At 37.9% G+C, this 13195-nt stretch overlaps 2 protein-coding genes across 2 annotated transcripts in view; both read left to right on the plus strand.

The window, feature by feature from the left end:
- The first annotated feature begins 1129 nt into the window (after nt 1-1129).
- On the plus strand, nt 1130-4503 carry LOC107681512 (probable isoprenylcysteine alpha-carbonyl methylesterase ICME). The gene is made up of 6 exons (XM_016477827.1): nt 1130-1260; nt 1350-1470; nt 1893-2105; nt 2202-2285; nt 3003-3144; nt 4185-4503. The coding sequence occupies exons 3-6, from the start codon at nt 1947-1949 to the stop codon at nt 4226-4228; spliced, it is 429 nt and encodes a 142-aa protein (XP_016333313.1). The 5' UTR covers nt 1130-1260; nt 1350-1470; nt 1893-1946; the 3' UTR covers nt 4229-4503.
- A 4389-nt stretch (nt 4504-8892) lies between these two features.
- Nucleotides 8893-13195, plus strand: part of wdfy3 (WD repeat and FYVE domain containing 3) — a 75676-nt gene continuing 71373 nt past the window's right edge. Inside the window, exon 1 of the mRNA XM_016477539.1 lies at nt 8893-9097. Within this exon, the coding sequence (XP_016333025.1) occupies nt 9069-9097 (29 nt within the window). The 5' untranslated portion in view covers nt 8893-9068. The remainder of the gene's footprint in view (nt 9098-13195) is intronic.

Raw genomic sequence — 13195 nt, forward strand, 5'->3', positions numbered from 1 at the left:
TATATCCTCATTTTTAGATAAATGGGGACGTTTATCTAAACGGCATGTGTGTTTGAGTTGACATGCAAATTTATCCCGCCCAAGTGAGCCAACGAGCCAATAAGAAACACCGTTTGGCTGACGTCTGCGCATGCTAGTAGAAGTAGTCAGGAAGTTGATGCACTGAATGCATCCATCTGGACATACGGGACACTGGTATGTCATCTGCAGGTGATCCGCTCTGACACAATGCACTCTTTGCACAACTGATGTTCTGTTTTCAGTACAGAACATCACTTCTGTTTGTTTAACGATCCTTTAGTATGTTGCTAAATCCAAGATGCAATCATTATGTAACAGATGCGATGTCCACTTTATTTTGCCCTGCTTGCGTCTTTACGAATCTTTTTTACGTTTTGAGGAAAAATTTAATGGGAAAGTCTTGCTGTATACTGTGCATCTAACAAGAGCTAAGTTGTTAGAGACTTTACATTATGCACATTGTTGTGGTTCTCTTCGATATCAGTAACTCATGACATGCCTTTATGCATATTTAAAACGTGACTAATGTTTCCGGTGTATCAGAGAGAACAGAGCACTGTACAGTACAGGCATTCTCTTATCTGATTCTATGCATACATTATATGTTTGTACATGTTAAAATTTCTGTTCTCTTGCTACTCCAAGTATTAGAACTAAAAAACAGCTTAAAAATAATGTAAGTATTATGTTAAATAATGTCAGCATACGTGAATCATAAATGGTGTTTGGGATCAATAATGTTTATCTTTAAGAAATTAATACTTTTATTCTGCAAGTTCTTTTCAACTTTTTATTCTTAAAAGAATCCTAAAAATGTATTTAGGTTTCCACAAAAAAAGAATCAGAATGGTTTCTAAAGCATCACGTGACACTGAAGACTGGAATAATTGCTGCTGAAAATTCAGAAAAAAACAGTTGTTTTAAATTGTAATAATATTTGACAGTATTGCTGTTTTTAGCTGGCATAAAAAATATCATGTTAGTATCGTTTTAAAATAATGTCATACAACATAGAAGATTGTAATATTACACCCTACTATAATACCAATCCCCAGATCTTTTTGTTTTGTTTCTTTTTTTCTGTTTCAGGATTGCGTTGAAGTGCTATTTCTCTCTTCCGGTGGTGGCAGGGGCATTATTAGTGGTCCTTCCTTACAGTATCTCTCTAGTTGCCCAATGGCTCTATGGCTGGCCCAATAAACCAGGGTACCAAAAATATATAGAGGCTCTCAAACCAAGGTGACATAGCATAGCATTAACATTTTGATGTTACTCTATTTTTATAGTTGGCTTTTTAATGATGCAGATGTTTCTTGCACTCCCTGCAGGCGCATATACTGCCTTGCAAGAGCCGTGCTAGAGATGCTGAAATATCTGCAGTATGGCAAACTGTACTTTCAGTGGAAACTGTGGTACAGTAATGACAAAAATAACAAGCACTATGTGAAAGTTAGTTCAGTTTTTAAATTCCTGTTAATGTGGTTTACTTGCTATGCTATGCAGTACAGAGATACAGAGATAGAGTTTTTAAGAAACAAAGCTACTGTTCAATTTAGGACAATAATAATTCTTTGTATTACTAAAATGTATTGTAGCATTAAAATGAAAAAGCACTTGTCCCTTTTTATTATACTACAGCAGTGGTTTTCAAACCGGTCCTGCGAGCACCCCCAGCACTGCACATTTTCTGTGTCTCCCTCATCTATCACACCTGATTCAACTCATCAGCTCATTAGTAGAGACTGCAAGACCTGAAATGGGTGTGTCAGATATAGGGAGACATACAAAATGTGAGGTGCTAGGAGTGCTTGCAGGACTGGTTTGAAAACCACTGTACTACAGTATTTGATTGTGCTTCTGTCCTTTCTTAGGGCATAACCTTTGGTTGATGAGGGAACAAACTAGATTTATATTATTCACCAAGCATGGGCCATTCTGATACTGCTCCTGTACCGGTGGTTGTGTTTGTGTATGGAGGTGCCTGGGGATCAGGAGACCGCTCCATTTACTGTCTGTTAGCCTTACAAATAGCAAAAGAGCTTAATGCCTCTGTACTTTGTCCAGATTATTCCATATATCCAAAGGTAAGCCACCATTATATTATACATTATATATTTAATATTGATATTTTTTGTGTGGATTTCTTTTTTTTTTTTTCAAATTGTTTGTTGTGTTTTTAGGGAAATGTTTTAAATATGGTTCAAGACATCAGTGACAGTTTGCTGTGGGTGAGAGAAAAGGGACAAACATTCAGTCTTGATCAAGTAAGTTTCCAGTCCTCCATGAATGTAAACCAGGGCTGGCTAAACTCGGTCCTGGAGGGCCGGTGTCCTGCAGAGTTTAGCTCCAACCCTAATTAAACACACCTGAACCAGCTAATCAAGCTCTTACTAGGCATAGAAACTTCCAGTCAGGTGTGTTGAGGCAAGTTGGAGCTAAACTCTGCAGGACACTGGCCCTTCAGGACCGAGTTTGGACAGCCCTGATGTAAACTATAAGTTGTTAATATTGCATTACAAATGTCACTTTAGTTTGACAAGTGCTTGTACTATACACTACCATTCAAATGTTTGGGGTCAATAAGATTTTTTTCTGAAAGAAATGAATACTTCTATTCAGCAAGAATGCATTAAATTGATGGAAAAAATGTCACAGTGTTGTTAAAAATGTGTGTATATATATATATATATATATATATATATTTTTTTTAGATAAATGCTGCTCTTATATGATGTTCTCTTTCTCTCTATAACTACTGTATTTCAGTAGCAACCATTTTAAACTGATCATAATAAGAAAAGTTTCTTGAGCCCCAAATCAGCATATTAGAATAGCATGTTTTTGTAAGCATAAAACAGCATAAGAGACTTCTTTCAAAAACTTAAAAAAAAAAAAACGTTTGAACGGTAGTTTTTATTTTCCACGTGTTATTTTGTAAGTGATAAAACAATTTGATCTAGGCTACACTTTTTTTCATGCAGGACAACATAATATTAATAGGTCATTCAGCAGGGGCTCATCTGTGTGCCCTTTCCACACTGTTTCTGGTGAACAATGCAGAAGAGCTGTTCATTGAGACCAACATACAGAGAGATCTTGTATCTGCCATTAAAGGAATCATAGGTAAATCAAAGTGCCATGTTTATTATATGTGGCTATTATACTATGATTGTTTATAATTTAGCATTGCGGTTTCCCTGTTGATGTAACTGGTTCTTAGTAAAAACTTGATTTAGTAACTTGGTTTTCATTCATGTTGTGATTTATTATAATTTTTTTTGTAATAGGTTTGAGTGGCGTTTACAGTGTAATGGATCATTATAAGAATGAGAAAATGCGGGCCGTTGAATATGTATCAACTATGCACAAAGCTATGGATGGTGTGGAGAACTTTGATTATTATTCACCAACATCATTACTAGTGTTGTCACGGTACCAAAATTTCAGTATTCGGTACCGATACCAGTGAAAATCCACGGTTCTCGGTACCAATTTCGGTACCAAAGCAAAACACAAAAACATGCTAATTGAACAATTTTATTAATAACGTTAAACAAAAATTAAATGTACAAAACCAATGCCATTCTTTATACTTATTTAAAATTGTTTCAAGTTTTCCACAAGTAATAAAAGTATGAAAAAAGTAAACAAGTTTCACCCAAAAGTTTAGTCATAGTTCTGCTGCCACTGAAAAACATCTGTAAACTGTTGTCTGTTTTAGTGTTTGCTGGTGTGTTTCAGGATCTTCCTCAGTCTGCAGCTGTAAAAGAACAATATAATATACTTCAGTAAAGCAATGTGGTACCGAAATACCGGGTCTTTTGACAACACTAATCATTACTCAAGAAATTGAATGAGGATCAGTTGAAACGGTATTGTTATTTTTATTCACATATTGTCAGTGTCCAACAGCTGAAGCAGCAACACATTAACTTGTATTATTTGTTTCATTATAGTAAATTGTTTAAATAAGATGTTACTGTTATATAAGGTCAATATTTACATCTGTGTGCTACTGTAGTGCCATTACTGGCCAACTTGTTAAATTACAAATGCAGTTTACCAAGTAAAGGTCACTAGTGGAGTACAGAGAGATACAGAATACAGTGAGGCTGTTGAAAGAAGCTCTTTGTGCTTTATCATTTGCTATGGTTTTCATGCAGAGTTCCTCCAGTGGCTTTGCTCCATGGAACCAATGACATCATAGTTCCGGTGGAATCATCAGTGAAGTTCTCTGAGCTCCTCACAGCCCTTTCTATCAGGATGTCTCTCGATCTAATACCTAAAATGAACCACACAGAGATGGTCACTGACCTTATGGCTCCAGACAGGCACTTTTACCATACAGTTTATGGCTGTATTAAACAGGAGTACAGTAAATTTCAAGGTTATGCTGATTAATAATTTTCATTCAATTAATTACTAATATCATTTTCCATTATGCCAGTCACTCATTATGTTATTTATGTATTTACTGTAAGTTTACATTCAAGTTCTAATGATTTCTTCTGAAATGTTTAATTTTCAATCTAAAATGTGTTCAATAACCCATTATATAAGATGGAAAGATGAAAGAAAACAATCTCTGTGCTTGTTATCTGTTAATAAATTCTGTTAATGTTTAATTACATGTAAAAAAAGAAGAGATTGTTCCAACTAAGACAAATAATAAATAAATATAAATATACTACAACATATTTTTGTGTTTGAAATGTAATATGGATGGAGAAATACTTACTTTGCATTTTTATAACTTGTGTAAATGTTTCCTTAATATATTTATTTAAATGATACATAATTGTTTCTTTTTGTGTCCTAATTACTTAATTATTTGTTTGTTACATATTCACAGTTGATACCATATTAAATAACATAAGCTTCAGCTGTGCATGCTATAGAAATATTATTGATTTATGTCTGCTTTTGTCTTTATTAGAATAAAATGTTGCTACCAAGAACACAATAATGTTCATATTTGGGTGCTGAGACTGAACCATTGAATATTCACCTCATAAGTAAACCGCTCCTTTATGTGGGGGCATACGCTTAAAACATTTATCTTAGGAGTATAATTCAGTTAACTGGACAAAACTAGCACACAGAGCACGGGTATATGATCTATGATAATCGGGAAACATTAAATATGCATACATGTATAATAATTCAATACATTTATATATTGATTGCACTGGAACTGTAACATCAGCATCAGCGTCATGTAAAATTGACATTCCTTCCTTCTTTTACTGCTGTGGCAGTCAAGTACATTAAACACATACTATAAATACCGCCAGACTGACTTGATTATTATTACCTTGCTTGCTGACCAGAGGCAAAAAACGAAACGTGCGCCTGCATCATTATGACCAGCAGGTGTCGCTGTTTCCCGTGTAATCCAAGCTCTACAGCGAGCCCTGTGAGGCAGCGTCTCCCACACCGCTGAGATGAAGTGGAGCTGGAGCTGGGACGAGCTCGAGCCTGTGTTGTTTGGGATGTCGAGGATTAAATATGGCCACTAGCTAGCTGATCTAACAGAACCAGTATCCACTTCAGAAAGCACTGGCATCACCCTTGAAATATGGATGGGAAGAGCGCAAGAGGATCTCTTTAGAGCGGCTCTCTGAAGCTTGAAGACATCGGCTGGTCTGGTGAGTTCTCATGGATATGCGGATACACTGGAGACATACACGCAAAACACATACACAGTGCCCACTGGCGCTAGCTTCCCTCCTTCAAAATACAGCTTCCTTTACCCGTTTTTACATCTTTCTAGAAGTGTCAGGATGTTATTCGCATTATATAAATTATATTATATGCAGTCCAGCTTTGTGAAAATGAAACGCACAGTTCGGCATGTATCGGTTGTGTGTAGCCGGGGCTAGTTGTGGCTCGCTAGGAGGACTCCGCTAGCCTGTTAGCTGCAGGCGAATAATCATTCATGCGGAGACAATTCACAAATACGATCCTTTATTATTATAGACCTCGAGTTAATCATATGCGTGATTATTATGACTTATTTTGAGGTTATTTAGGCGATGTCTGGTGAGCTGTAATTGTCTTGAAAGCTCGCACTGTCACTGAAAATATCGACTGTATATCTACGACTGTAAATTACTGAATTTATTTGTGGTTCCTGTCAGTTTACAAGAATCCCAACATAATATAATAAATATATTATAATATAATATAATATATCATAACAATATAATTCTGAATAACCTGTTTTATGTTACTGAACTCCTCGCTTCAGTCGTCATTTCCATTTCCTGTACTTAGTTTACATGGTCATTACTTATATTCTAATTTATGGTTTTTGTATTTTATAAATTGCGTATATTGTGTATAACGTAGGTTTCTTACCTTTCTGTGTTTATTATATGTGAAAAACTACTGTACAGTGTTGACTGTCTGGCTGCTAATTTACACAAATTTCTCACACTGGATCAATTGCTTGTTTGTCTGTCACAAGGCAGACGTTTCATTGAAGTGTAACTGTAATCAATAGGATATTACTGAAATTATGAATATTATTTCTGTCTGTTTCTCTGTCTATTTATCCATCTATCTATCTATGACTAGACATACAGTGAATAACATTAGACATGGACACTCATTAAGGCTGCAACTAATTCCAATAATGTCATAAGTTGTGATATGAAGGCCGTGGTGATTTATTGGGACACAGTGTGATGGTGAAGTGCTGGGCAGCTGCGTCAGGTGAGAGGTCATGGACTCATGAACAGCGGTGTGTGGCCTTGACACCTCCAGGGTGCTAATTTATATGCCATTTAATTTGTGTGTTTTGGTGAGGGTATGCAGAGCTGTGAATAAGATTAGAGATGGGCTGTGATTGTGGTTTTATCGTATAAACAACCCATCCGTTTGCATTGTGCAAGTCATTGAACCTGTGCTTTTATCCCAGAGCCATCATAATATTGGCTTGTGGCCATATCAGTCACACATGACCTAAATTGCACCTGTTTAGAGGCTATAATCCTGTTTTTAATGTAATCTTTCCTATTAAATCTTGTTTGACATATTTGTTGTCGGTCAAGCTCTTTCGCAAACCTGTGATTTTTTTTTTCTTTATGTGTGTCACAGTTCTGTTCATGTGTTCATTTTAGTTTTAAAACTTAGCCTAGATCATTAAGGAAGTATGTAGAAAATGTGGCTGCTGAAGTGTATGTGAAATTATGAGGGTGTATTGCTTGATATTGTCTCGTGCAGTGGACTTCACAGGGTATTTGACCATCTTAAGTCAGATTAGCAGTGAGCAATAATGTTCAGTTTGGCATAGGAAGCAAGTGTACACCGATATATCACTTTACAGGAAGTGGAGAGGGAAATTTATGCACCACATACTCTATGGCTCTATTGGCTAAAATAAACAGTGAAAAGATGTTGATGCTCTGGAATTTTTATTCAACTTGATTAACCTCATGTGCAGTTTCTGTGCAGTTGTTTTCAGGTATAAAACACATTTGATACAACAGTTACAATGCTGTTAGTATGATCATGGGTCTCAAAACAAAAAGAACCATTTAGGCTGTGTCCACATTAATCCAAATAAAATTGAAAACACATGTTTTTCAATACATTTAGGCCTTTTGCCCACACTACAGTGTTTTTGTCAAAAATAAATAAAATTAAATTGAAAACACAGTTTTCATGTTGTAGTTAATGGAGGCATTTGAAAAAGTTGACACGTTTAGTCATGTAATGTTGTATGGTATAATAATGTTTAGTCATGTAATGTACATTGTACCGTGCCTGCTATTCACTTGAATAATATTACGAAGGACAAATGTTACTTTCTGTACAATCTTCATATGACATTTCTGCAAATATGACAGAATATACACTAGCAATTGCTGTCCTGCAGCAAAAGAGGATGCCAAATGTGTTTTAGACCAAACGTGAAATGTTTATGTGAGTGTTTTGAATTTGCAAATGTGGACATAGCCTTGTTTTCATATTAAACATGGCAAAAAGCATTTATTACAAAATGTAGAGCTCTCCAGTATGACTAATCAGATTCATTTGAATATTTAATAAGCTATTTTTTATAGCAGTACACTGGAATCTATTCACTACTTTACATTTCTGTATGTGCATACTAAAACATTGTGGGAAGTGTTTTTTGTCATGTGCTCCGTGTGGAATGAGCGGTGAATCAGCACACAGCATAGGTTACACATTACATGTGTGATATTTTACACAATAAAGACTTCAAGCTAGTGTTGCCTAAATGACGTTGGTGGAAACTTGACTCACCATTGTATGCAAAGAATTTAGCCGAAGTATTTTCTCTCATGATTCAGTGCCAGTGAAAACAAGTCACCTGGTCAAGCATCAACTGTGCTTTTTGAGGAAAGATTATCTTAATTGAAGACATCATGAGCTGGTTTTGATCTTTATTTCTTTATACTGTTACTCAGTGCTTTGCTGCAATCAGATTTTCTCTGTTTGTGGTATTATTGTTTTATCTATTTGAAAATAGCCTCGATTTGAATCTACGGCGGTGTCTCGTGTTTGTACTGGATTGTAGATGTTGGATAGTCTGTTTGTGTTATTTCAGTACACAGTGTGTATATCCTCCGAATCAGATAACTGACTTCCCCTTTTCAAGATATCCAGAGCTCTCTCCTATGTGGACTAGAGAGATTTATAACCCTGATCGATTTTTTTTTTTTTTACAGTGTGATCCTTTCATAACCGCCATCTGCTCTTTAAATGTTATCGGCGGATCCCCCTGTACTGCCGATTTGGTATCTCCTGGTATGACACTGGTCACCCCCGCATGATAAAGCCACGTGGTAGAGCTGGTGACAGGGAGGATCAGCTGTGCCAGTCACTGCAGGCTGCTTGGCTCTCTGGTGCACAGGTCTCCTGGCAGTGCCAGCGAAGAGCATTAAACGGCGCTCGCTCCCACAGCGTCCTATAAATGCTCTGCCTTCTCTCTTTTTCCTAGTCGGCAAGGCACAGATTACCAACGATTATTTTCTCACCAATCTTTGGATCGAAATTGCGTCGGGTAACAACAAGGGATGCTCGCAGAGCACAGGGAGAACAGCAGGTATGGAAAAAAAAAAAACATGTTTGATCAGCGTGTCTCCATAGTGACAAGGCGTTTGTTTACAGTTTGGAGCCTTGTGTCATGGATTTATTTGCTGCAATGATGGTCTTGAAATTGCTTCTTACTTTCTGCTGAGGATCCTGGCAGCACTTCGCTTAGAGAATCACACATTTTTGGAATCCATGTGATATTCGTGTATGCGCTGTCATAGTTTTTTATGTAATTAAAGGCTGTGGAAGGTAAAACAGATGAGTAGGCAAATAGCAGATGGTGAAATGATGGTGCCGTTCTTCCCGGAGGAACGATAATGTGGAGCAACAAGAGGTTGCTGTGAGTTTCAGATGTAAGAAAGGGTTATTTCTCTCTTTTTTGTTTGAAGTAATAAGCATCTTACATCAGGCATTGTGGGCGTAAATGATTTCTTCTCTGCTTCATCCTGGCAGTCATCCTTTTTTTCTGAGAATTTAAATTTTTTGTTTTTTTTTGGAAGGCACCTGGTTTCTGGCTGTTTGTTGCGAATCAGGTCAAGACATGTTTGAAACCAAGGGCTTCATTAGACTCTGACTCATTCAACACTGCGATTTTCACAGAAAGGGCTCTTGATTTCAAAATGTGTAGATTTGAGTGTGGGGGAACCAGTAATGTTGGTTAATATTTGGATTATTATTTTGGATTGTGTCACTTCAGCTTGTAGCTGTTCAAAGCCATTACATCACCAGTTTATGTGTGCTCCACCCCAGAGTTGTAAAAGAGTTAAACAGTGATTTACTGACTGTGGCGAATATTTCAGTTAAAGGGGTCATATGATGCGATTTCAATTTTTCCTTTCTCTTTGGACTGTTACAAGGTCTTGGTGCATAAAGAAGATCTGTAAAGTTGCAAAGACTAAAGTCTCAAATCCAAAGGGCCTTTCCTCACTCTAGCCTGCCAGCCGTTCTACACTCTAGCCCGCCGGCCTCCACTCACTCTAGCCACTGGCCGCTGCTCACTCTAGCCCGCCGTATATGACGCTGGGTGTTTCGCTGTGAGAGCGAAACTACTTTGTTTGGCCTTCCAAAAGAGGACACGCTCAGATATTCTCTTGTAAAATAAAAAGTAATGCGGGAATTTTCCACGTTACAAGTGCGGAAAATGCAGGAATTAGTAGAATTATGCGCAATACCCACAATCCTGCACCGAAATCCAAGCCCTGAACACAATAGTTACATTTAAAATAGTAAAATAGCAGCCATATCACTCGGCCCAAGACTGGTTGCCCACTGAAGCTAAGCAGGGTTGAGCCTGGTCAGTACCTGGATATGCTGCACACTGGTGGTGGGTGAGGAGATTCCCCCCTTCTATGTAAAGCGCTTTGAGTGCCCAGAAAAGTGCTATATAAATGTAAGGAATTATTATTATTATTATTTAGGCCAAATTATTACATAGGCATATCTGTACACGAGTACAGAGACCTTACTTTATTTGTAACTTTGTTATATTGTATTTATCTTAGGGGTGGGTCACGATTTTCGAATCGTTGATTTAATTATAGAATATCGAATAGGTTTCGCGATTATTGTCTTAAAAATGTCCCCATGTTTTCCGTGCTGATGCGGTGGTGTAAGCAGAGGGTGACGCTGCCAATAATGCACCTAAAAGCTGTCAAAGGCAAAAGAAGAACACATTGTCTCGTGCACACTGTAGACTTGCGTGGCATAAAAAAAGACTTGCGTAGCATATAACGGTTACAGTAACTTGGGACGGTGTCAAATAAGAGCTCTGTGCAGACCACAAACACCCCCAACTGGGTTAGAGGTGTGGCTGAATCCGTATTCAGAAAGGCTCGGAAAACAAATAACGTGTTCTACGGAGCCACTAAAGGGACATGGTTAGCCGCTTGCTAACGGTAGCCTGTAACATTACAGTACATAACATTTCACTTACCACATAAACAGAGTAAGGAGAGATGACTGATAGGATAATGGCGAATGATTTGAAGATCCTGAGCACCACTGACAAACATCTAATCTTGTAAAATGTGTGGTAAGTACTAGGGCTGTCAAAAAAAAAATCGAATTTAGAATATTCGTCGAATAAAATAAAAAAATCCACATTTCAAATCCAAATGTAAGGTCTGCGTCAGCCGTCAGGCAGCCTTATCAGTGGCGCACGAGATGCGATGATGATGTATGTGTCATTGATTGCATTTGAATGCTTTTGTTAGTCTATCCAGCTCAACCCACTAGATGCGGCGCTGCTACGTTGTTCATTCATATATTGCGGAAAGCGAGAGCATCAGTGTGGAGAAGATATTGTTTACATCAAAACTGAAACCAAGCCATTCACACAGAACGCATATTTATCACATTTTCTAGAGGGACATCTATCAGCGTTGCACTCGTGTCTTGCAGAGAGCGGCATGTTTATAAAGCCATGTAAAATTAATGCAAGTTCAACTTTTAAAAAACATGTCTAAAGATGTTATGGCGGGTTTTCCCCATCACACTGTATCTCATGTTTTTAAATTAAAAAAGTAGCCTACTCTTTGTGATTTGGTTTTCGGTCCTTTGTATTAAACTGTACATACATGCATAGTGCTGTTTTTTTCTAATTGTTTAAGCGACTTTATTAATTATATATGGTTTATAAACATTATTTTAAACATTATGCACTTTTTTTCACTGCTTTGAAGAAACGTGCATAATATTTTGCTCGATGTGCCCTCTACTGTCGAGTGCTACTCTGTATGTGATCGCGAATCTCGAAAGTGAAAGTAAAAAAACAGGCTCGCGTTCATAAGCAATTTCAATGCCCCGCATATTAATAACGGCTCCCTGATGCCCACAGTTTATATACAGTATAATTACCCAACGATATATGCTAATTGCGACAGAAGATATTGAAGTATATTTTTCCTCCCATCTCGTACAGTGGGGAAAATATTTATTTGATCCCCTGCTGATTTTGTAAGTTTGCCCACTTACAAAGAAATGAAGGGCCTGTAATTTTTATGGTAGGTAGCCTATATTATATATTTGTGCGTGCATGCAGGGGAGGGGTGCGATTTTCAAATAATAATCCAATAATACCCAGCGATTTTCGAATATTATTTTTGTTTGGAATGCCCATCCCTAATTTATCTATGCTTGTAATTTGTGTATTTGTTCTTGTTTTTTACTGACTGTTCTCTTGCCTTTTAATACCATTAGTTTTAGTTAAAGGGGTCATGACATTCACTCCATTTGTCCATTTGACGACAGAATAAAGTGTGTGGACTGTGTCAGAAAGCAAACGCGCATCTGTATTTGTGATATTGTAATTTCTATTTGCTTTTGACGCAACGCGATACTCGCATTCAGCTTAATTAGGTATCGAGACTGAACGCCAGTGGGCGGGCCTATGGTGAGAAGAAGACTATTTGTGAATGTGTTGCTCTGGAGGCAGTGTTTATGCAAACGACTGTGCCCATGTCACCTTGCCCCTCAGATCCAAAACGAGCCGTTTTTGGAGCTTGATTAAATAAATGCTTTGTTTAAAGGGGTCATATGATGCGATTTCAATTTTTCCTTTCTCTTTGGAGTGTTACAAGCTCTTGGTGCATAAAGAAGATCTGTAAAGTTGCAAAGACTAAAGTCTCAAATCCAAAGAGACATTCTTTATAAAAGTTAAGAGTCAACCACGCCTACCTAAAATGGCTCGTTCTAACACGCCCCCACATGTCTACGTCACGATGTGGGAAGAGTTGCATAACGCCGCCCAAATGTTCACGCAAAGAAAGAAGGCGTAACTTTTATTCTCGCTGTAGTATTGTTGTTGCCGCCGCCGCCATGTCGTGAAGGTGCTGTGTGTTTCGTTGTGAAAGCGAAACTACTTTGTTTGGCCTTCCAAAAGAGGACGATATCCGCTTCGTCATGCCTAGAGCTGATCCGTGCTGGTCGCTGAGGAAATACATCAACTTCGCGCTGTGGACCGCCGTATCGGCTTTCACCGTGGACGAAGCAGAGGCCGCTCCTTCGTCGAATCCACCGGCTGCGCCGTTCTCAAGCCTGCCTGCCTCCACTCACTCAAGCCTGCCCGCCGCCGCTCACTCAAGCCGGCCTCCGCTCACTCTAGCCCACC

The sequence above is a fragment of the Sinocyclocheilus anshuiensis genome, unplaced genomic scaffold (assembly GCF_001515605.1).
Source record: "Sinocyclocheilus anshuiensis isolate Anshui unplaced genomic scaffold, SAMN03320099.WGS_v1.1 scaffold697, whole genome shotgun sequence".
Classification (NCBI taxonomy): domain Eukaryota; kingdom Metazoa; phylum Chordata; class Actinopteri; order Cypriniformes; family Cyprinidae; genus Sinocyclocheilus; species Sinocyclocheilus anshuiensis.